Source organism: Platalea leucorodia, assembly GCF_965183815.1.
Source record: "Platalea leucorodia genome assembly, chromosome: 17".
Lineage (NCBI taxonomy): Eukaryota > Metazoa > Chordata > Aves > Pelecaniformes > Threskiornithidae > Platalea > Platalea leucorodia.
The window spans coordinates 1,190,098-1,212,744 of record NC_138839.1 but is presented as its reverse complement, the minus strand read 5'-3'; the positions used below and the strand labels follow the sequence as shown (position 1 = coordinate 1,212,744).

The 22,647-nt window shown below is 49.0% G+C and overlaps 1 protein-coding gene across 1 annotated transcript in view; it reads right to left on the bottom strand.

Moving 5' to 3' along the window:
* The window catches only part of MEGF6 (multiple EGF like domains 6), a 107,663-nt gene that overhangs the window by 54,226 nt on the left and 30,790 nt on the right, over positions 1 to 22,647 (bottom strand). Inside the window, exon 5 of the mRNA XM_082328888.1 lies at positions 3,406 to 3,528. Within this exon, the coding sequence (XP_082185014.1) occupies positions 3,406 to 3,528 (123 nt within the window). The remainder of the gene's footprint in view (positions 1 to 3,405; positions 3,529 to 22,647) is intronic.

Genomic DNA, 22,647 nt, shown 5'->3' with positions numbered 1-22,647 from the left:
GAAAAGGGGCTTCCACATCTTTCAGGTCCCTGACATTATCACATCATGTTGTGTAGTGGAACCTCAAGAAGATGTTTTTCAAATGGAACTTGAGCTCCCCTAGAGTTTGCCATACCTCAAAAATTGTTGTAGAAAAGAAAACCTGTTTGTTTCCTGTAAAAAACCCAACGCATAATGTCCCCAAGCCACTCTACACACAGCTCTTCCACTGGAGATAAATTAGAAATACAGAAATACTTGAGAGGCTCATGGTTAGAAGGATAACCAGCCTATACTCAACAAAACAGAAACACTCTACAAGCACCTAAGTCAGCTGTATGTTACTGATACTGGTAAATCGTATGAGAATTAGTAGTGCATAAAATATATTTCCTTGCAATGGTAGATCACTAGCTCAAGTTCAAACCACGTAAATAAAGATGAGAGCTGGTGCCACCCAGGGACTCGGTGCCAGTACTAAGGGAGCTTGTCAGACAGATCCCAGATGGGTACAAGAGTGAGGTGGCTCCTGTCCTGGCAGCAGCAGCAAAGCAGCCCAGGACTGAATAAATCCAAGGGAGGATTTTCTTTCTAACCATAATCCCTTTAGCTCAGAAGTGAACACAGACTGGAGAGGCAAACACTGCTGCTACTGCCCATCTGCCTATTTCATGGATAAGACCGAGCCAGGAATCATCCTGTAAGGATCCTGTAAGGTCTGAGCCAGCAGCGTGCACGGACACACATGCACACACGCACGGACACACATGCACACACGCACGGACACACATGCACACACGCACGGACACACATGCACACACGCACGGACACACATGCACACACGCACGGACACGTGCCCCGGCCCCGGCCCGTGGTGGCCGTTGCTGGCAGTGGGAAATGGCAGAGCGCGGGAAGTAACGGGAGGGTCCTGCAGCTCGGAAGATGTCACCTGTGACCATCTCTACTTGTTGTTGTGTCCGACGGGCGCGCCAAGCTCTGGACAGCCACACGTTTCAAGAACTTTTATATTTCTTTGCAGCGTTGGGGGAGAACACGGACACTTGTTTTAAGATCCCAGTCATCAGCCAGCCAATCAACACCCTGGCATAAAAGAAATTCGGTTTTTTGCCCCTTGCTCCTGCAATGGTATCCCCCACCTCCCATATTTCTACTGAGAGCGAATCAAATAACTTTAACCAATTCTGGGCAGGAAAAGCAGCGAGCTCTCCCTGAGCTATAACATCGCTCTCTTTCTGAATAGAGGTTAGGTTGGAAAGTCCTCACGTAGCAGAGATTAAATTTTTTTCTTCAAAAATTTTCCTACCTTAGAAGCAAACACTGGGTCCTGGTAGCTTTCTGCCTCTCCACACAAAGCATCCTGCTGATGTTACTGCGTAGCTATTTGTTTAGCAGATACTTCAAAGAGGAGGGCTCCGAAGAGGCCAGCTTAGCATCACTCCGAGCCAGGAACGAAGTCACAAGGGTGAAGCAAGTAAACTGCCCGCCTCTGGACCCGCGACTCGTCTTCTCGGGCCGCCCTCGGGAAAGGCGCAAGGCCCGAACCCTCCCGTCCAACACGGAGCCAACAAAAAGGGCTCCAAATATCTGACCTCATGTTTTGAAGCCCAGGCTGCTTTATTCTGGCTCCATCAGGACTTCGATCAAGAAAAGCTGAATATTTTGCAAACTGTAAACATTAATCAGTGCCTTTTGTCTTTTCTAAACTCCCCTGTCTGTACAAACACGGATCTAATCCCGTCTGCTTTTCTCCATGCGTGCATTAGCATTCAGGGTATTTGGAGAGAGTTTCTCATCTGATGTAAAAATAAAAAAATGTAAAAAGTGGGGAGTACAGCAGGGTCCACCCACTATCACAGCAGTAAGACTGACGGAGAAGTGCAAACCACGGAGAGGTTAACTAGCACCCGCTTTGCCGGTGGGTAGAGTTTTACGCTTGAGCAAAATGGGAGTATATGGGTGATGTGGCCCAATGCACACTCTAGTCTCAGTTAATTTAGGGCTTAATCTTGCCTATGCTCTTTTTTTGCGTGATGAAACTTGCAGACAGAGCAAACACACGCAGAACGAAGGAGGAGCTGGAGGAGGACGACGGCACTTACTGCACCCCCGTGCACCCCGACACCGGCTCGGGCGAGGAAGGGAGGTGGGCCGCCGTCTCCAGCGCGATGAGGGGGAGAGAGGGGGCACGTGCGGGCTCTGGGGGCACAACTAATGGCAAATAATTCCAAGAATACATGCAAAGGGATTCACATTGTCTCCCCTAAAAAAAAAAAAAAAAAAAAAGGAAAAAAAAAAAAGGGTGGTTTGTTTCCACCAAAATCCTGAACCTCTTAATCATCTGGGAAGCTAATCCTCATCAGGGGAATTCTGGGGAAACTGAAAATATTTTAGCTTGGCTAAGATAAGGGCAGAGCTGTTTATTTCACACATCTCTACAGTGGTACAGAGCCAGGAAATACTTTTCAGTTATTTTCAACAAAACAAGACAAATGTACCAAATTGGCAAGAAAGTGACATTTTTCTGCAGAATTCTTTAATGTCCAAACTGATATCCACAGAAATGACTCTTTCCCAGTTTGTCAGCAATCTTTGTTAATTATTTTGAATACTTTTGGACTTCTCCTAAGCGAACCAGTGCCGAAAATATTTTGGAACTCTACCACAAAAACACGACCATCCTAAGCAATCAGTAGAGTACCCTGCAGTGGGCATTTTAACGTGGCACTAGGGAATACGCGAGCTTCAGCTTTCTGGTCTGCAGGAGCCCAGTAAAGGTGTCGGTGAATCCTGGAACTGCAATATACTCAAAAAAAACCCAAATGTATCTTGTTCTTGGCTCTGATAAGCAAATAGCTTTTTGCATTTTTCTGACTCTCAGCTCCAGCCGACTCGAACACGCAGCACTTGCAGAGATGATAACGCCCAGGGAGAAGGGGATGGGGAATCTACTCAGTGCACAACAGTACAGATTCAAGCTGTAGGAGCTGAAATGGCCATACGATGCGAGGCTTGCTCCGAGTGCTATGCTAACACAAATCCCATCTAGTATTTTCATTTTACAAACACAAAATTGCATCTTCTCTTCCACTTTGGTTTGAAAGCAGGAGATTTAAAGTGGAAGACAGGGAATAATATAGACTCTGAAGGAGAAATCTCATCTCTTTTGAAGCAATAGAACACCATGGACTTCAACAGGGCCAAGATCTCACCCTGAAAACTACACTTCTCTCCAGGCCAGGCTTTCCTGCTATGACCGGCATGTGTACCTCTAAGCGTGCAGCAGAAAGAGCGCTTTGGATGGCTGAACAGCACCAGAAGGGTGCAGGACGTGAGAGAGGAGAGGGGAAACCCGAAAGCCTCTCCGTCAGCACGGCGGTCGCGACCACGCCGCAGCCCCGGCCCTACCTGCGCACGCCTTCCCGTCCTGCTCCAGCCGCAGCCCCGCCGCGCACTTGCAGTAGAAGCTCCCGATGGTGTTGCAGCACTGGGACTCGCAGCCACCGTTCCCCACCTCGCACTCGTTCACGTCTGGAAGAGAGAAGGGGGAGCACAGCTGAGCTTCTGCTGCCAGACCGAGCTGCCATACTGCCGGAGAGGAAAAACAATTTTATGACAGCGTATTTTCCTATTATTAAATTTGCAGTGCCAATAAGAAAAAAGAACGTTAACCAGTACAAAACGATCCCCCTCGTTACGGGCTCAAACACTTAAGATGTCACTACCCAAAGGATTCCTACCCTGGATGGACGCCGGCACTTTCACAGATAACAATATATTCATTATCACAACACGATGCCTCACTCCGTAATGGCCATTTTGTCCATGAAAACGAGAAGACCAAATTTCTCTACATTAAAAATCTGTTGGTTTAGAAGTTTTACTTTCTTGTCTTAAATCAGAGGGTTAGAACTATTACACTTCTCCACTAAAATCCCTTCAAATAAACCTGCACAAGTTGCCTGAATAGTATTAATCCAGAGAAGACTAAACTAAAAGATTGTAAAAATGAAAACATCCCCATAGTACACCTTTTCTACTCATTTGTGTAACTCAAGTGCAGAATAAGTCACATTACCCTACAGAAGCCAGAGGTTTCTCTTCCCCTCGGCAGGGCACGGGCCAGACCTCTAAGGAACACAGAGCACCTTTCTCAAATTACCTTTAAATAGAGTGAATGACTCATCTCCAGGTGAAAATGGAGGAATCGCCACCCCCCTTGTTTTCCTTATTACCTAAGCACAGGCTCCCTCCACGCCTCAGTTCAGCTCCTCAGATTTAACAACCGGGGACCCAAACCAGCCGAAAGCTGTATTTGCCCTCTAACTCCGAAGCAGCATCCTCCCAAAAGTCCATCCGGAAGCTATTAATAAGCACTGGAGATGCTTTCCCTTCAAGCATTTTCACACCTCACCAAAATACATGATGATAGCTACTTTAATTAGTCCAAAAATCCCAGACTTTAATTAGTCCAAAAATCCCAGACTGCATCCCAGAGCAAAAGCTCCCAACACATCGGCTGGCCCCGTGACCCCAGACGAACAGACTGGAATCTCCAGAAGCTGCGGGCAGCAGCCCAGCGGCACCAGCTGCCCGGGCTTTTCGGGGAAGGGTGGGCAGCGGGACCTGGCCACGGGGAGCCTCTCCCACCGCCCGGCTGCAAATCCCCGCTCCCGCGCAGACCGCGCAGCCTCGGTCCCCGGGAGAGAGACGAACGCGCAGCTAGGGACGTCAGGCCCTGCCGCAGCCTCGGGAACGCCTGCTGCCTCCAGCGCGGCAGAGGGAACCTTGCGCCGCAGCAACGTTGTTAGGCCATTTTATTATTTTCAGTTACAGATCAAAATCAACCCCAGATTAGGAAATGCCAAGTTGCAGTTAGACATGTGAAATATATGAGGAGGCTGCAAAAAGACTGATCAGTTGTTGGCAAATTCTTGACATTTGGCACTAAGCAAGGCACTCTAAAAATGTATTTGTGCTTAAGAAGCTACTCTTTTTTCTCTGTAAAGAAGCATTTCCATCTTAAAAGAAAGTAGAAAAATGGACACAAATACTGTTTCAAGGCATTTGGTCTGGATGGAAGAATAATGAGCTGTAGCTTTGCCAAAAACGCATGCTTCAGCCATACTGTATGCCGTACGTTTCCTTCTGCTACTGCAGATAAATCTTGGTTTTCTTTTGCTCACCAGAGCCGACAGAGCTCGTGGTCTGTCGGGAGCCAGCCCCACTTCCATCTGCTCTTAGCTCTGCGCCCAGCTCGAGCTCCGCAGCCTCCGTGGCCAGACGCAGACAGAATCCCCTGGGGAGCAAGGCTAGGTCGGGCACACGCCGCGAGAGCCCACGCAGCCCCCGAGAGGCAGCCAGGCCGCGTTTACTGCAGGATGCTCCAGAGAGGGAGCCCGCAGGCAGCCGGACAGCCGTCGACCTTTGCACGCATTATTAGCATGTCCCACTGAAAGAAAAAATAAATAGTATCGACGAGAGCCATCACATTATGTTTTATATTAGTGGTTCGCAAACCAGGGACCGCAGAGTAGTGCAGAGCGCCTGGGTACCATCCACGCAGCCACGCGAGGACGGTGCTGCTGGGGCTGCTCTCGCCTGCCGGGTGAGGGTGCATCGGCGGCGAGCAGCTCCGTCCTGCTCCCTGCGGCCGGGGAGCTGCTGCGTCAGGCACCCGCTTCCCACACAACACGCGGCCGCAAGCTCGCTCCACGTAACGAGCGCACCCGAAGCAAGTCGCTGCCGTGAGCGCCACGTGAAATATCACGTTAGATGCAAAGAAAGGTGGACGTTGAGTTAGGGGGGCGGCACGACGCAGCACTCGCGCGCACAGCGCTTGCCGCAGGTGTGACTGCAGCAGCCAGCAGGGACGGGGATGGGGACGGGGATGGGGACAGGGACAGGGCAGGGGTGGGGATGGGGACAGAGCCAGGCAAAGCCACTGCTGCACCGTGGGCATCCACCGCTCTCTGCCGGCAGCGCTCCCCCCGCCCACGGAAAAGCTCTTTGCAGAGGCATCCGTGCAGCGACGCTCTTTATTCAGTATAAAACAGGCACTAGATCACTCCTGCGATAACAATAATAAAAGGTGGCTGCGGGTAGTGCGCAAACCTGTCAAGCCATAAAGAATTAAATGTATGACCAGCCAAGAATGGAGTCAGAGGACAGTGATCAAAACAAGGCTGATGTGATCAAAGAGACCCACCATTTAATTCCCTTGGCCTCTTCTAATTCAGTCCTGTCTGGGCTCAGAGTTCCCTAACTCCTTCTGAAACACCAGACTGTGCAAGTTTTGTTTTACTTTTCAGAAATTCTCAGACCTGCTAGAGCTTAACGAAATCCCCCAGGGTTTATGTTTGCTTAATCCTCCCATCGCAGCACCCCGCCGGCGTTAGGAGACCCACGGTTCATTCCGAACGCTTTGTGCAAGAGGGAAAGGCTGCCCGGTGGTTAGCAGGGGGCTACCCAGCGGTTCCCTCGTCCTCGCTCTGACAGCGGATTTCCACACTACAGGTGTTAAAAGTATGAATTCAATGGCACCATAAATTTTAATTAGATTTTCACGTACTGTAACTGCCTAAATGCAGTATCCGTTTGAAGAAAGGTGTGTTACTGTCACAGCTGTAAGAAGAAGAGCTTTTTAAACCAGTTCTGGAAAGTAACCCTTCATCAGTTAATGGCTTTCCTATTTTCACCGACGGTCTGGCAAAGCTCACACGTACCGTCCCACTGTGAGCTGCTTTGAAGCCGGACGCCAGCCCTGGCAGCTACGCTAACAGCCGGCACGACGGACCCTGCCTGACGTGGTGTAAGAAAAGCGATCCTAAGTGCTGTGAGCGACGCTCACAAATACAAGAGAAAATTCTTGTTCCTGCTCTCTCTGTTGTTCCTATAACCACTATCACACGGGTTTTATTTACACAAACAGTACCGGTGGTTAGACACGTTGATTGGGCGAGGCAGTATTTCAAAGAGATGCTTACTGACTTGTTACGGAGAGCAGAGGGGGAATTAGGAAATGCGACCCTGTGGGATTTTGTAAAACTTTGAGAAGGCTTATGAATTTGAAAACCTGATGTTTTAGAAGCTAAAAGGGCAGCTGGAGGCAATGAAACATCTGTCATGCTGAGTTAGGCAAGGAAAGAGGAGTAAGAAAGGCTTAGCGGTTTGAAGGTCCTTCCACAACGCAAGTAGCCTGCTAGGAGCATCCAGGGAGAAGTTTATGATCCAAAAATTTGTCCTAGTCCTGCTCATCCTCATTATGTTTCATGGTTTAATAAGCCGCTTGCTCGGCTTCCCACACAGCAACACCTTGAAGCTGCGCCGGTGGCATCAATCTGTCGCTGTGGAGGAGACCTTTCTGAGGCCATAAATCCAGATTACGGCCTTACGAAGGACAGACAGAAACCACAAGGGGAGTGGGAAAGACATCTTAAATACCAAGGCACAAAGCCAATTTGGGCAACATGAGGTACGGTTACCTCGAATGAATGTCTACAGAAAAGAGCAGCTCACTTTGAAGGGATTCAAGCAGCTGTTTGCTGGGCTATGCTCTGCACGTTGGGGCTCACGCCTTGCACTTCAGAGGCAAACGAATGCCAAACCCAAGCAACTAGACAACCAGAAATCACAGAGGTGCCTTCAGCTGAAAACCTGACCTTTTTCTGGGCCCACACCAGGACTCGATGTCCTCCAGCTCCAAGCAAAGCCGCAAATCAGTGGCTGCCCTTTGGAGAGGCTTTGCTGTCAGGTTTCGCAAACTCTGACGGAGAGGGATTTGTCACGGAGCGTGAAGGGCTCTGTAGCCTTGCTGGGTATGTGCTGGATACAGCTGGAGTCCAGCATATTTGAAGTTTTTTTTATTATTATTATTTTTTAACAGCAGCTTTTGTATAAAGTTCCCTTTAATCTTTTAAATGGACACAATCTCAGCAGCTTCCCTGTAAGCCGTAAGTTTCCCCCGAAGGATACAATGAGAGCAGGAGTTATTCCTGCCTCCACGTTTTGTAAAAATAAGCACTGTGGTTAGACTCTGCAAACACTACTTTTAGTTTCTTAGAGCTTGTGTTTATCAAAGCATTATGAAACTTCCTTCCTCTGTGGCTGAAACGTAGGATTCATCATGAAAATGAAGAGCATTCCTCATCCCCCCCCGGCCACACGCCCCGGCATCACCGCTGTCTGCCTACCTCGTACACTTCGATCCTGACCGCTCGCTCCTGCCCAGGAGCCGCTGCAGCTCCCAGCTGACCTCTGCTCCGGCTCCGGTTTGATTTCCCGCTGCCACGTCCAGCGAGGCGCCCGGCTTTCCGAAGGAGGGCATCCCAGCGGTCCGCTCGGGGCGACCGGGGAAAGCGTGAAGGCCCACAACAGAGGGAAGTCCTGCGCTGGCCAGGGCTGGGCTGGGCGGCTCGGCGTTCGTTCCCCACGGTGTCTCCGAAACCTGGATCGCTCTAAGTCCGGAGCACACCCCGTCCCCTGCCGCCGTTAGCGCGTCAGAGCATGAATTGCCATTGCACTCCAAGGGCATTAATTGCCAATTCCGGCAGAAAAGCGGCTCTGAGGTACTAACAGCCCAGCCTTGTTCCAAAAAGGGGGAGAGGCTGAGGTTGACTATTTTGCTATCATCAGTTTGGGGCTGTTTGGCCATCCTGAGTTATAAGATCTTTGGACAAAAGATACCTTGAAATTGTAGTCAACCCCCAGCACAGAAGTATGAGATTTATTTTGCCTCTGCCAGGCAGCTATGAATCCGCTGTCACCACCAGCCAGGTGGCACGAACAAAGAGTGGTAAAGGTTGGTCCCTAAATCAAACCTGACCCTGCCGAAGCTGCGAGCTAACTCGGAGCAGCTGTGCTGGAATCGGTCCTCGTGGGCCCTCGGCACGCTCGGGAGGGAAGATTATGTATTATTCCCTGGAGGTTGTCGTGCATCTTTGAAACAATCCATTAGTATTTGAGAAAGGTGTGATGGCTGCAGGCATGCCCTCACTCAATGCGCTTGGCTTACATTAAAGCTCTTAGGCATGCATGCCATATGCCACCCAAAGTTACAAAGGCTCTCCTCTCTCCTTCCCCCCGGGGAAGGGTGCACCGGGAGCCAACGGCAGAGCTGCAGAACGGCCGCGGGTTCCAGGGGCCGGCTGCGCTGCGGCCCGCCCAGCCGCCCTCCCGCGGCACGCGGGGCACGCTGAGCGGGCGCTGGCCGCTCCTCCCCTCTGAGGCACCAGCGCAAGCCCCGCGCTGCTTCGCCACCTGCGCTGCCGTCGCGCTCTGACGCAGCCGAGAGCCGAGCCTGGCCCACGGACCACGTATTCCTGAAATCACCGCCGTGCGTCAACTTTTTTTGTACAACATCAATCCTGCCTAGAGCTTTCTTGGACTCGTATTGCCTGACAAACTCAAAACTCAGTTCAAGTTCACTGAAAGGTCTGAAATTCTTTCAAGGAAACCAGGACGAGGTTGGAGCACGAGCAGGGCCAAGTTACCATTTCCCACTGAAGCCGTGCAGAACTCACAGATCCTTCATACTTCTCATAGGGAATCCAGTCAAAGTATGTCATTCTGGTGATAGTCTTAGGCCTGTCCAAACTCCATAATTCAAATCCAACCTGAGAGACCGTGATCCGCACTTGGACTTGAACATTGAGCTTTTTTTTTACAAGACAATCCTGGGGAAGAAAAGAGTGCAAAGCTACACGTGGCTCAACCGCGAGATACCAAATGAGCGCAGACAGACTTATCAGTGCTTGGAAACGCGACTGCAGGTGCGCAGTCACCCAGAAATGTGTGGGGTTATGGGTACCGGGCTGCTGCAGGTTGCTCAAACTCTCAGCTGCGGAGCGGAGAGGTGCATGGAGGCAGGACTGCAGGAGACCAGTCAGGTTATTCCGAGTCTGCGTCCAGATTACTCCCATAGTTCCTGTCACCCGGGAAATGTAACTTTTCGCCTGCATTGGATGATTTTTCAAAATGAAAAAAAAAAAGTCAGCGTCCAAGAACACCAGTGAGCCAGCCCGAAGCTCAGCAACGAGGGGCCGCATTCCGTGCACTCGCGTTTCCATGCGTTGGCAGAGCAGAGGAGCCACGGGGCAGCGGGAGGGTGCGTGGGGCTCTGCTCGCTCCTCTCCGCAGATTCCCCGCAGACCCTTGAAACCAAGTATGGGTCGCCTCGAATCACACCCACAGGCTCCACCTACACTTGATTTCCAAGGTCACGCACGGCGGACACCAAGGGGCTCCTGGAAACCTGCTCCCTGAGAAAGGCTTCTTCCTATCCTTAGTCATACATTCACTGAAGTGCCATGTAAACGCAAATGAATTCAATGCGATACTTCTTACGGGACTTCTGTTAAAACTTCGTTTCAGTTCATCTCTGTAGAACACATACAAGGTTGTTTTTATTTGTTAAGAAAGTGTTATGAACACATAAGAGGATATTGTACCGAACCTTCACGCATGTAACACATTTTCTCAGATAATCTGTGCTCCTCTGAAAGCACCAATCTTCAGATAACTCACATCCCCACTAAATTAAAGGCAGGCAGGAACGAGAGCTTGATTAGAGGAAAGATATATATGCAGCATAACTGGTAAAGATCTGGTTTGTTTTCTGCTTGTTTCCCAAATAACTCAGAGAAACGAGCACTACTCGTGCAGCGCGCCGCAGCGTAGCCAGGCCCCCCGGCAGCTCTGCTGGCGCGTCGCAGCCCGGCCAGAAACCTCTCTGAAAACAGCACCGCGCTCCCACACATTTCACTTCAGCTTCAGCTACCGCCTCGGTTTCTAGCTCCGGGCTCCCTCTAGGCAGGGATCTCTAGAGGTTTTGAAGCATTGCAATAGTTTATATTCATGTTCATCACCTTTAGTAATTGTCTCCCTACCTCTGCAGTGCCCAAGCCAGCCAAAAATAACTGTAAGGGTCCTATGATAAAATTGTATAATCCTTCCCAGATACAGCCTAACCTTCAAGCATTCAAAGAAACCCATGACATTTGAAGTGGCGGGGCTGCGATATGGAAAGAAATATATCATTTCAGTTAAATTAAAAAAAAAAAATCCATCCGTATTTTTAAGCAGCTTTGCAGAGGAACACTTAGACTTCTTATAGAAGTTCAGTCACACCCAACCATATTTCTTATAAAACTAAATTCGTCTGCTTTGGAAGAATTTCATGCTGCTACTTTAGCCTTGCACCTGTATTTGTTTCAAATACATTCTCAGTCCCTGGCTGAGCCCAAAGCCCTCCCAGCATTAGAAAGGGCAGCGACTTGCTCTCTTCTCTGCATCGTGCCTTTCCTCTGCATTGCACCGTACCGCTCTGCTTACCTGTATTTCTCATCCTTCTGGCATTTCTTTCTGTGGTGGCTCGGAAATCTCCTTTTAAACGCATCAGCGTACTGTTGTGCACGGACGGGACAGACGGACAGACCAAAGGCTCGGCTGGGTTTAGGACTCACCTTCAGGACCGCCGTGGCGTTAGCGCTGGAGCCCCCGTCCCTGCCAGCCTGGGCGAGGAGCAGCCGGGGCCCCAGCCGGCGGCAAGACTGGCAGCGCTCCGAATCAAAACCTGAACTGCATTTCTTGGGAGACCAAGCATTTTGGAGGATCTGCATTTTTGTGATGGGATTTGGAATTACAGGTAAACCTGGTTTACTGTGAAGAATTCAGAGCCTCAGGACGGAGGCTGAACGCGATGGCGGTGATACCCATTCTGCATCAACCTGGCCACTACTCTCTGGCATTCACAAACTCCCTTTGACACCTTTTGCTAGAAAAGGCTTGAAATAAAATACTGATAACAGTAGGTATTCCTCTTCTTTATGAGAACGCCCAAGTAATTTTAAGGAAAACAGAATTCAAGCACATCTGGTATTTTATTTATGGAGGTTACACACTCCCACATGAAAGAAACCATCCACTTAAAGTGATAACAAAAAACCCCACTTCTCCATCTGCCTTTGGGCTAAGAGACCATTAATATTCACAGCCTATTGTCAAGCGACTTTACAACATCTTGTAAAAAGGCCTGAAGGAAGCTTAAATGCCAAGAGGCCCCAGTTTCACAGCATCTGGCTTTCCCCTGAACAATGGCTGCCCCTTTCCAGCACACCCAGAAAACACACCGTGAAGTGACAGGGTCATCTCCCAGCTCGAAAGCACACACGCCAGCCAAGTTTTGGGGACTCGGGCAGAGAACGTGGCCCTCGATAGAAAAAGGAACGTCTTTGCACATTATTCTGATGACCCATAAAAGGTAAGCGCACTCCAGACCGCACAGATCTGCCCAGCTATTCGCATATTCGCAATTCCCTAGAAAGGAGGACCAGGGTCCAAACTTTGGTGCCAATGTGCCAGCCTCTTCCCCACCCCAGCAGGTTAAGTTTTTACACAACTTAATTTCCCTTAATTCAGTAAAATCACCCAACGTGGCAGGTGAGAGGAGCTGGCAGGAGATGTTCCCATGTTCTACTGCCCGCTCTCCCGGCTGAGGATGGCAGCCCTGGGAGGTGCTGCAGCAGCAATGCGATAGCGAATAATAAATGAGCAATTACCTGTGGTTATCAGCGGACAGGTCCCCAGGAAACCGCCGCCACCGACAGCCCCCGACAGCGGAGGGGCTCGCTGCAGCGGGGCAGCCCGGGGCGCGGGCAAAGCCTGGCGAGCATCACCTCCTCTGCCAGGCGCCGAGGGCAGGAGGGCACCTCTCACCGCAGCCGCGCCAGCCGGGCGGGACCGGCAAACGGAGCGCCAGCGTTTGTTAAAAGCATGACCGCAGGATTCAGGCTGCGAATGGGGATGTTGCTGGCACCAAATTCCCTCTCCAAATTAGAAAATAATGATCACAATTTAGGCTGGGCTGCGCCTCGCAAGGGCCCCTTCCCCTCCGAGAGCAGGAAAGCTCCTCTTCTCCTGGCCCTGAGCAGACTGACCCCGCTGCGGTTCTTACTGGGACTTTTCTGTGGAGCCAAAAGCTTCCACTGTGGGGGTGGTTTTGACTCTCTTTGCTCTCTCCAGCCCTTTACGTTCGTCTTTCCTCATTCAGGTGTCTGAGGGGGCTCTGGCGCTGCCGGGATTTTCCCCACGAGCCGCGAGAGGGACGCAGCCGCTGCCGGCGCTCCGCCGAAGGCCGGGATGCTGCAGCGCTGCCCAAGAGAGGGCAAGCGAGAAGCAAAACCTCAAGCACAAGCAGCCCAGCCTGTGCTGCTGTCTTCATTCTCATTCCTTCTGCTTTCGGCAGCCCATTTCCTCACCTTGGATAGAGCAAGCAGGTGGGATTCGTTCCCAACATTCAGGGAAAACCCCCTTGCTGCTGGGACTCTTCCTTTTGCACGTCCCCTCCTCCCATCGCTCAGCCAAGCCGTCCCTGGTGGGTACCTCAGCAACTCGCTAACGCCACAGCCCCTCGCGTGCCGACAGCTAATTACTGCCAGCTCTCTTCTCTCTCTTCACTTAAGCACAGTCTTTGTTACAAATGCAGGGGAGTACAGTTCTGAGATCAGCTGCGCGCTCCAAGCAAGACAGCTGTATGGCTTCCACGCTCCGCGCTGGTGAGCCACCATCCCCAGGAAAACAGAACTTCTTATCTGTAAGATGCAGAACTCACATCCTCAGCTGGCTCAGCCCCAAATACCTCTCAGCGATAGCGACCTGATGCCTGTACAGAAAGTCGTCTGACGGCATGCTGTGTAAACGGCTGCTGGGCATTTCTGCTCCACGACGGTCCAGAGAACAGTCTCGCTGCCCGGGACCTCGTGCTTATTGCACCAAATAGGTCATTTTGATTCTGTGTTTCAGAAACCATCCGTCCTACTCGACACCTCTGCGATAAGGCCTGGGAGAGCGACCGTCAGTGCGGGGAGCACCCGGGCGGCAGAACTCGCAGTGCCGCTTGGACTGCTGTCTGCCGCTATCTAGTGAGAAACAGCACCGTTGCCTTTTCCCATCATCATTTTTTCCTTTTTTTTACTAAAAGAATTTTTAACTGCCTAACTATTTATTATTGCAGGGGGAGAATTTCCATTTCCTGAGCATTCAGACCTGCCTTTTTCCTCTTCGGCACGTACAGCTGCAAGCAAGCGCGAGCCGGCTGCACGGAGAACTTTGTGGCAAACTCCCGGTCAGAGGAGCGTAAGACTGCCCCTTCCCACCGCTATCTGCCGGACGAGCGGCTTTTTGTCACACGCTGCCGGGAGGGCAGCTCCGGACCCGGGCTGGACACGTGGGTTTCTTAAACACCCACTGAAGGCGGATGGTGCCGGTCCCCCGAGCTCACAACATGCACCTTGCAAGCCAGCAAAGGCTTGTGGCTACCTTTCCAAATTCCAGATTAATCTCTTAGAAAGGATTCTCCCGAAGTAAATAAAACCTGTGAAATCTGGTTTTCCAACAGAATCCGCGCTTACGTGCGTAGCATTGTATACATACACATATATATAACTTCTACCTGTACTGGTTTTATCTCCCAAAGAACTCCATAAGCTTTAAAAAACCATTTTTTCCTTTTTTTTTTGTAGGGAAGTGACCTTTGGCAAGAAAAAAAATAAACAAAATTTGCTGCATTTTGCTTGACGGAAAAAAATTAAAAAGAAAACTACTAGAGTTTATATAGAGTAAAAGTGGCTAAAATTAGGATAAACTAATTTTTATCTAATTTCAAAGGGATAACCCCGAAGCTCTTCAATGGGAAGAGTTCTCAGCACCGTCCAAGGGTGAGGCAGGCACTTGAGAGGGACCCGGCTCTCGGGGATCTGCTCCCCGCAGAGCCGAGCCGAGCAGAGCAGAGGCTTTACCTCCTCCCTCTGGCCGTCCTGGAGTTTGCCAGACTCCGAGCTGTTCGGAAACGGCCGCTGGCAGCACCGAACTGAACGCAGTCACGTCAAAGATGAAACTTGGGATAATTATTTTCTAAAAATCAAGTTGCTGTCATATATCTTCACTAAAACAGCTGTAGTGGGAAACAAGCTGTGATGTCCTGAGAATTTCAGCTGCTCTGTTTTATAGCCGTTATAACACAACCCATTTAACAAAGTGTACATCATATTCTCCCGATAAGAAGCACTCCTGATGCTCTAAAGGAAATAAGAGAATATGCCTTATCTAGTACTAGAACATAAGCAGTTAAGCGTAGAAATGGCAGAACTGCATGGGTCCTACAGACACTTCTGCATGGCTGAATTTGGGTTGAAAGAAAATATTTTCAATTGTTTCTCTGAAAATCTGCCAAACTGATGAGCCAAGAGCAGGCTGCTGCACCGTCACATCAGCGTCGCAGCTTTGCTGCTTCCCCAATAAACTTGTTTGAAAAGTTCTGTCAGCAAACCAGAAATTACACACAAAATCCATGCTTGGTGGAGATTTTTTTGTTTCTTTGTTGGTTTCTTCATGTTTGTTTTGTTTCCCTTTTTCACAACTCAGCATACTCTGGGATTTGGCATCCAAGTATGAAAAGCCCCTTTCTCCCACGGTGTAGCCCGGAGGTCAGCCCTGCTGCTGCCGCGAGGAAGCCCCCAGGGGGTTGCGGACCTGCGGAAGGGGAGTCCCGAAGGCAGAGCGGAGGGAGAGGACGAGGAGCCTCAGGGACGATGGGGCTCTCCCCGCACCGCTCAGTTCGGGCTGCAGAAAAACCAGCGACGGAGCCCCTGCTCCGGGCAGGGCAGGACCGCTTCTGGCACAGAAGGGTACTGAGGGTGGAAAAGACAAGTTGCAAAATACAAGGGTATAACCAGACTTGTAAAAAAGAGAAATTGTAAGGATATATTCTATATTTTCCTGTCTTCCAGGAATTCCTAACCAGATTCTCATCCTTACCCACCTAACCGTCTATAAACTCCATGTCTCTCCATGGATTGTATCAAATGCTCGGACAACCTCAGCCTGTCTCCTCCTGATCTACAATAACAGAGACATAATAAAACAGCCACGACAGACAGCACCTCCAGGAAATCTCTTTTTTTAAAAAAAAAAAAAGAGCACAGCCTTTCAAGAGAATACGCCTGATGCGCTCCGCCGTGGTCTGCAGGGAGCAGATTATCTTTCACAACTCTGTAGCTTCCTGCGGTGCTCAGATAAAACTTACTCAGTGCAACATTCATTGCTTTTCACAGCCTTTTTTTGTTCACCCATAATTTCTTCGACAATTTTCTGTCCAAACTGACATCATCTGGCCGCTTACGCGTAATTTTTCAAACACTTTTGCTGTATCTGGCCTTTTCTAACTTTTTGTTTATCGTAATCTTTTTGTCATAAACTACACAGCACAAGGCTGTATCTGCTGTGACGGGGAGGGCAGCGTGTGAGCCATTTCTGCGATGCTTGTTAAGACACGCTGATGAAGAAAATGCAGCAGCATGCAAAGATCCACACGTATACACACACACATACACACGTCTATACGTGCACTGTCTGTTTTAAGCAGAGGTTTGGGGAGTTCCAGGAGAGATGGACTGGAGACCGTAGGTTCATTTTATCACGGTGGCATCCTTCCCCCACTTCCCAGCCGTGTACGTGCAGTCTGAAATCCCCTGCTTGGTAACAGCCAACCTCTCCAGAGTGATTACGTTATCATTTTTGCCTCCCGTTAAACTTCTCACAAATATGAAGATGTAAGATGGCCAAATTACTTTTAATCAATATCATCGTTAGGGCTTTAAATTTTTATGAACTTAAAGTTGCATAAGACAGCGAGTTGACCCACGCTGACCATAAACTTCGCAGATCTTTTTTAACTCAACTCCTGGACATGATGGGCTATGCCATGAAAAGTTCAAAAGGATTTTGCCTACTCTTTAAGGTATTTATTTTTTTAAAGAAGAGGAAAATTAAGCTCAAATATTTCAGTGGTTCAGTTTGGGTAAACATGTGACAGAGATGCATTTCTGCTCGTCGCCTTTCCCAGCTGCATGGTCTCCTCCGAGACAAGGCAATTATCTTTTGCGTTACCAGGGGCTTCCCAGAAATCTCCCTGACCTAATGGAGACTTCAAAATAATGTCTGCGACCCCTTCGTCTGCAGGGAAATGCAGAAGCGAAGGGCGTGTTGGGATTGCTCCGTCCCCGCTGGAACGGGTGCAAGTCCCTGCCGGAGCAGCGCGAGGTACTTCTTTAGGCCGTGCAAACGTTCTGGAGGAAGGGACATCTGCCAGAGAACAGCTAGACGGATCTGAAAGCCCTCCCATGCACATAACCAGCTGCGCCGGGGATCTTCTTCCACGCGGCTGCCATTAAGGCGTGAGACAAAGGTTTTCATCAAACGTTCTTGCTCCACTCAGAGCCCACACATTTCACATTCCCGTCAGTGTCGTATGGTTCCCTGTTTCCTTAGCTTCTTGCACGCTGCAAGCCTCAGCCAGACGGCAGCCCGCCTCACCAGAGGTGGTCTCCTCTTTCTCCCGGTCCCATATTGTCCCCGGTTTCTGCGGAGGCCCTCCCTCTCTGCTGCCATGCCCAATTCATTCGTGGTTTTGACAAGTTTCCGCTTTGTCTCCCCGAGGGCCGGCAGGAGACGGAGAGGTGGGACGGGCAACGCCAGCCAGCCGGGCCGTTGCTTTACAAAGGTTGCCCTCACTCTTTAAAGACTCTCTCCCGCTGCAGTCAGAGGCAACAGTCTGACTAGGCTCAGCCAGAGTAACCTTAGACTCTCAACTGCTGCCATAAAAGCTTACGGACTATAAATATCTCTCCATAGCGGAGAGAATTCTTTTTTGACACATTATATAATGGATGCAATATAAAAATATACTGCATTTGGCAGGCTTTCCAAGGCTTCCCTTCGGGAGCTCAACAAACGGGCTGGTGTTTGATGATTTTTTTTTTTTTCCCCACTGTATGGCCAAAACTGCATTTCACGGAAAGACGGGAAGATGGCTCTCCTGGGAAGGAACCCCTATTCCTCTTACGGAGAAGCTGCAGAGACTTCCTTCAGAGTTTCCAGACCTTTGAAGTGACCTCAGCGCCATGAGATCACGGATGGGTTTGCCAAGGCTGTGTATGGAGGTGTGAATGTCAGCGGCAGTTTTCTCCCGTTATTAATTGCTTCTTGCAGAGGAGCCTGGGGCAGGTGAAGCTCTGCGCGCAGCAGGCAGCGGTGATCCTCGGCTGCGTGTCCCCGCGGCGCTCAGCCCATTGCCTCCGAAGGGACCCCGGTTACGCCTCCTGCGCTCGCAGCAAAGCAGCCGGGCTGAGCCGGACTTACCGCCACGTATCCGAGGAGATGAGGCAGCGAGAAAGCATGGAGCTGTGTTCTCACTAGTTACGTCGCCCCGATCCAAAGCCAATGAGATCCACACCGAATCAAGGAAAAATTTGTCAAAATCTAGTTGGCGGGTTCAAAAGAAATGCTGCTGCAACAGGCGAAGCTGTAGAGTTCAGATAGGGACTGAAGGTGAGCGGAGCGGTCTGAGTGCCAGATGCGTATGCACCGGGAGGCAGGAGATCTGGGCTCCAGATACATCCCAGGCTCGCTGCGTTACCTTCCCTCGGCCAAGGCACGTAACCTGCCATGCAGATTCCTCCAGCTAAAACATCAAAAGACATACCTGCCTCGGGAGTCCTTCTAGCTGGGATGCTTAAGGCAGCCGAGTCTGTTAGCGGCGTTATTACTGCTGTGCGGAGCACTGCTCAGCTGTGGGCCTCGCTCCCCTGGAACACGAAATCAGCACCGACACTTGTTTCTCCCAGACACTTGCAGTTAAGCAGAAGACTAACCAGGATAAAGAAATCAAAGTTCTCTTCTCCTCTCATTTGAAAAAGGAACAAGGCGTTGAATCAAACATAATTATTCCTGATCTATATTGCATCCACAAACGACAGTTCCATTTCCCCCGCAGATACCAGTGAAATACAGCTGCCTTTGCTTACAACGGTGTTGCAAAATGAGCGTAGTTAAGTGAATTTCAAGAAAAATGCTTGCTGTGCCCAAACTGGGTGCACTTGTCATTTAGCACAGCTCCAGGTATGGTTACAAACACACCGTGCCCAGAGGCTCCGGGGAATTCAAAAGAGAAGCAGCCTTACAGATGCCTGTAAAAACCCGAGGTTTTTTCCTAAGGTTTTGGTTATTCGAGCTGGTCCTTCCCCAGGAGAAGGAGGATATCGTCTGATCGAGTACCCATAAATCTCTGTTTGTCCCTAACAATACAAACAACGTAAGCCTCTTGATTTTTGCTTACAAACAAACCAGAAACCAGAACCACTGGCTCTCATATGCTGTTGCCCTAAAAATGTGTTTGATGATAGCTATTTTTAAGATGTTACTGTACACAAATATAAAAAATGCGAATTAAACCATAAACAGCATACAAACAGAAATACCCAGCAAAAGCTTATCTGCTGAATATCCCTTCTTTGACCAATTAAGTGATGCTTCTGGGCTAGCCCCAAATGGTCCAACACCAGTGGTTTGACAGCTCCTCTAACAGCGGATCATAACAACTAACATAGGCTCACAGGGGACTGACTTACATTAAGTTCCTGCAGCTGCTGACCTCGCCGGCCAGGGCCGCTGACGAGGCTGGCAGAAGATAATATGTGAATAACGGAGACGCTTATGGCCTTTTTTAAAGCCAAAAGCTTTAATGAAAACTGTATCGAGTGGACACTGATGATGACCTGGCAAAGGATGCTCAGCTGGGGAGATAAGGCTTGACAACAGATTTTCAGGAGCGACAAGGACGAAGGAGAAGGCTCTGCTACCAAAGTAAGAAATGAGAGGTACAGCACGGAAAGAATTGGTTTGCCATTCAGCTCTTTCACCGGTCAGGTTTAAACTTACTCACAAGAGCAAGAAGCTCCAGGAGCCACACTCCTTATTCAGAAGGAATCCCACGCCAAGCATCTTGCAAAGCTCTGCAGCATTGACTGTCTGCTGCTCCTTCCAGCAAACCTCCTCTTTTTGGCTGGATCACAGTCAGAAGTGCTGAAATACCGTAAAGAGGATTACGACGGCAGGTAGAAGGGTCGTAACCAGCAGGGTCAGCTACGACAGTCTGTCTTTGCCCCGTCTTTCTAGGCACTTTGCAGAATTTTGATTGCATGCAACACTAATGCAAATAGTACCTCTCTCTGGAGGCTTGCTCACTCAGCTACCGACGCACAACGGACAGTACACGTCTTATTCTAAAGAACTGGAAAGTCCCTGGGAAAAAATAATCTTCTCCTAGTCTCTTTGTCTCCATATAACTAAGTTCAACACTACAAAGCATCCAAGGGGGGAAGCATTTTGTAAGGTTCTCGAGAGCTGCAGTAACATTTATAGTACGGGATGGTCTATGCAAAACTATGGATTATTCATCTCATTATTTATATTTCACTACAGAAGCCACTCATGTTCCCCGATGCATAATAGGTGTCAAGAGTAAGAACCTTGAAAAATAAATTGAAAAAGTTGCAACAGCAAATGGCTTGTTTATGCCATAATTGGTATTAGGCAATTAACGGTGGGATGAAACATCACATTGCTTCTGAAAACAAAAAGCAATACTGTTTAAAGAACAGTTAATGAGCACGTTTTATGTTGTCCTCAGCAAGTTTACTGCCAAGCCACAAAAGACATTTAGACACGCTTCCTTTTGTCTCCAATGAAAGGGTCATTGCTACTTGGTTCTTGTTAAATTCACAAGTTAAAAAGAAAAGCGCAAATGTAATGTTTTAAACTTGAAATTCACCTTCTCGAAGAAGCAGTTGTTTAAGTTCAGAGATGTTTGCTCGACGGGGACAGTCACAGCACTGCGCAGGCTACCAGAATTAGAGGCGAACCAAACACCTCCATGCAGAAAGATGGAGTTCAGCGACCGCCTGTCACAGAGATCTATTGTATAGCTCTGATACCCAGATACTCCAAATATTTGACATTCCAAAATCTTCACTATTAATGAGGTGAGATCCTAAGCAACCGGGAAAAAGGAAGGCGGAAATAATGTATTTATTTGCTAGGAGTAAGTATTCTGCTGGGCGACTCAGGGCAGTTTCCCAGACCGCAATGGAGGGGGATAATGCCTAAATCATTTTAAACCAGAAAAATGACCTGATCTGCTGTTTCCCAAAAAACATTTTCTACATCTGTTTCTCCTACGCATTTCAAAAATCACCGCTCTCTGCTGTTACATTAAAAAAGGCCAAAGCCAATACGCTGCACAAGAAAGATGCCGCGTTTCCAAGTACGGAAAGTTTCAGTACCGCAGAATGGAAAACGGTGGTACGAACCTCTGCAAGCACTCTCCTCTCAGCGACCGGAGCCCTTTTCTCCCTTATCTCCGTCAGCTTGGCCGCAGGAGCGCCAGGCAGCTCCCCGCCAGCCGCCAGCCCCGGCACAGCGCCCAGCTCTCACCCTCCGCCTTCCGACCCCACGGCCGGCTCGGCCGGTCGGCGAAGGAGAAAGGGGAGCACAGCAGCAGCGAGTTCTCAGGAAAGTAAGGTGGTGGCGGTGGTTTCCTTACAATGAGCCTTTTTTCTAGGTCTGAAAAAAAATGACCTTTTCTGAATAATTTTCTGAAGCGTTCTGTCTTGGAAATACATGCAGGAAGGAATGAACTTCAAAAGACTTAGAAAACGGTCTATTCACAGAACTAAGTAAGTGTATTATGGAGAAGTATCAACCAACACATACGAAATCTCACGTAAAGCTCAGATTCCTTCTGACTAAAAGCCTGGGTAAAGTATGAATATTTTCATAATGAATTTATCCCTAAATATGCCGTGATGCATTCTGTATTCATACTGTCTGCACGGCTTAATGCTCTCTTTTTAACCATTTCTTCAGTTTAAAAATGTGCATTTTTAAAGAGCGTATCCTGTTACACTAGAGACTGTAAAGTGAAAAGCCATGTCTTATTCTCACATAAGTACAAAAACATCTCTGGCATTCTTTCACTTAAATCCTTGGAGTTTTCTAGGGATTCATTTTACAAGTTAAATGTAGAATATAATTTTCCGGGCAAGTTTATCATGGCAAATCATAACTGAGCTCCTGAACAAACACAAACCAAAATACATTACTTGACTTTTCCACATGTGATTGGTTTGGGCGGCACAAGCCCATTACTTATCAGTTAAAGAGAAGCCTGATAACATCTGAGATATCAGTAAATTGTGGGAATTCAAGCTTCTCACGAAGAAAATGTACAGTAGAGGAAGTGATGGACAATTTGCAGCTGGTAAAAAGAGGTATCCTCCAACGACATACATCTGGCATCCATTCTCTCAGCATCTGCTGCACTGAAATCCAATATGCCTCGCAAAACACAACGGTATGCTGAGGAACGGCACAATATCCCCCCGATTCTCTTTAAGGGCTTAAGACCCACCCGTCCCCTTCGTCCACTGCACACTACATCGTTACACCAGCAAAAGGAACCCAGCATCCTCCCCATCGCTCGCAGTTATTACACAGGACTGTATGGTTTGGGCCCTTTGACCTCTGACGATCAGATTAGGACCCTGAATCAGCAAAACCGATGCCATTATCAGTGATTCAATACGGCTCCCGGCTAGCAGAGCCAAGAGCTGGTTTGGACCTCTGGTAATGATCTATCCAGTCTTTAAGTAAGCCACTTAAATCTCTATAAAAAAAGAATCCCTATTTTAATCTGCAGACACGGGCTGCTCTACTTCTTTGTTGTCACCGTTCATTTGTGTTAGCATAGCCTGTCTG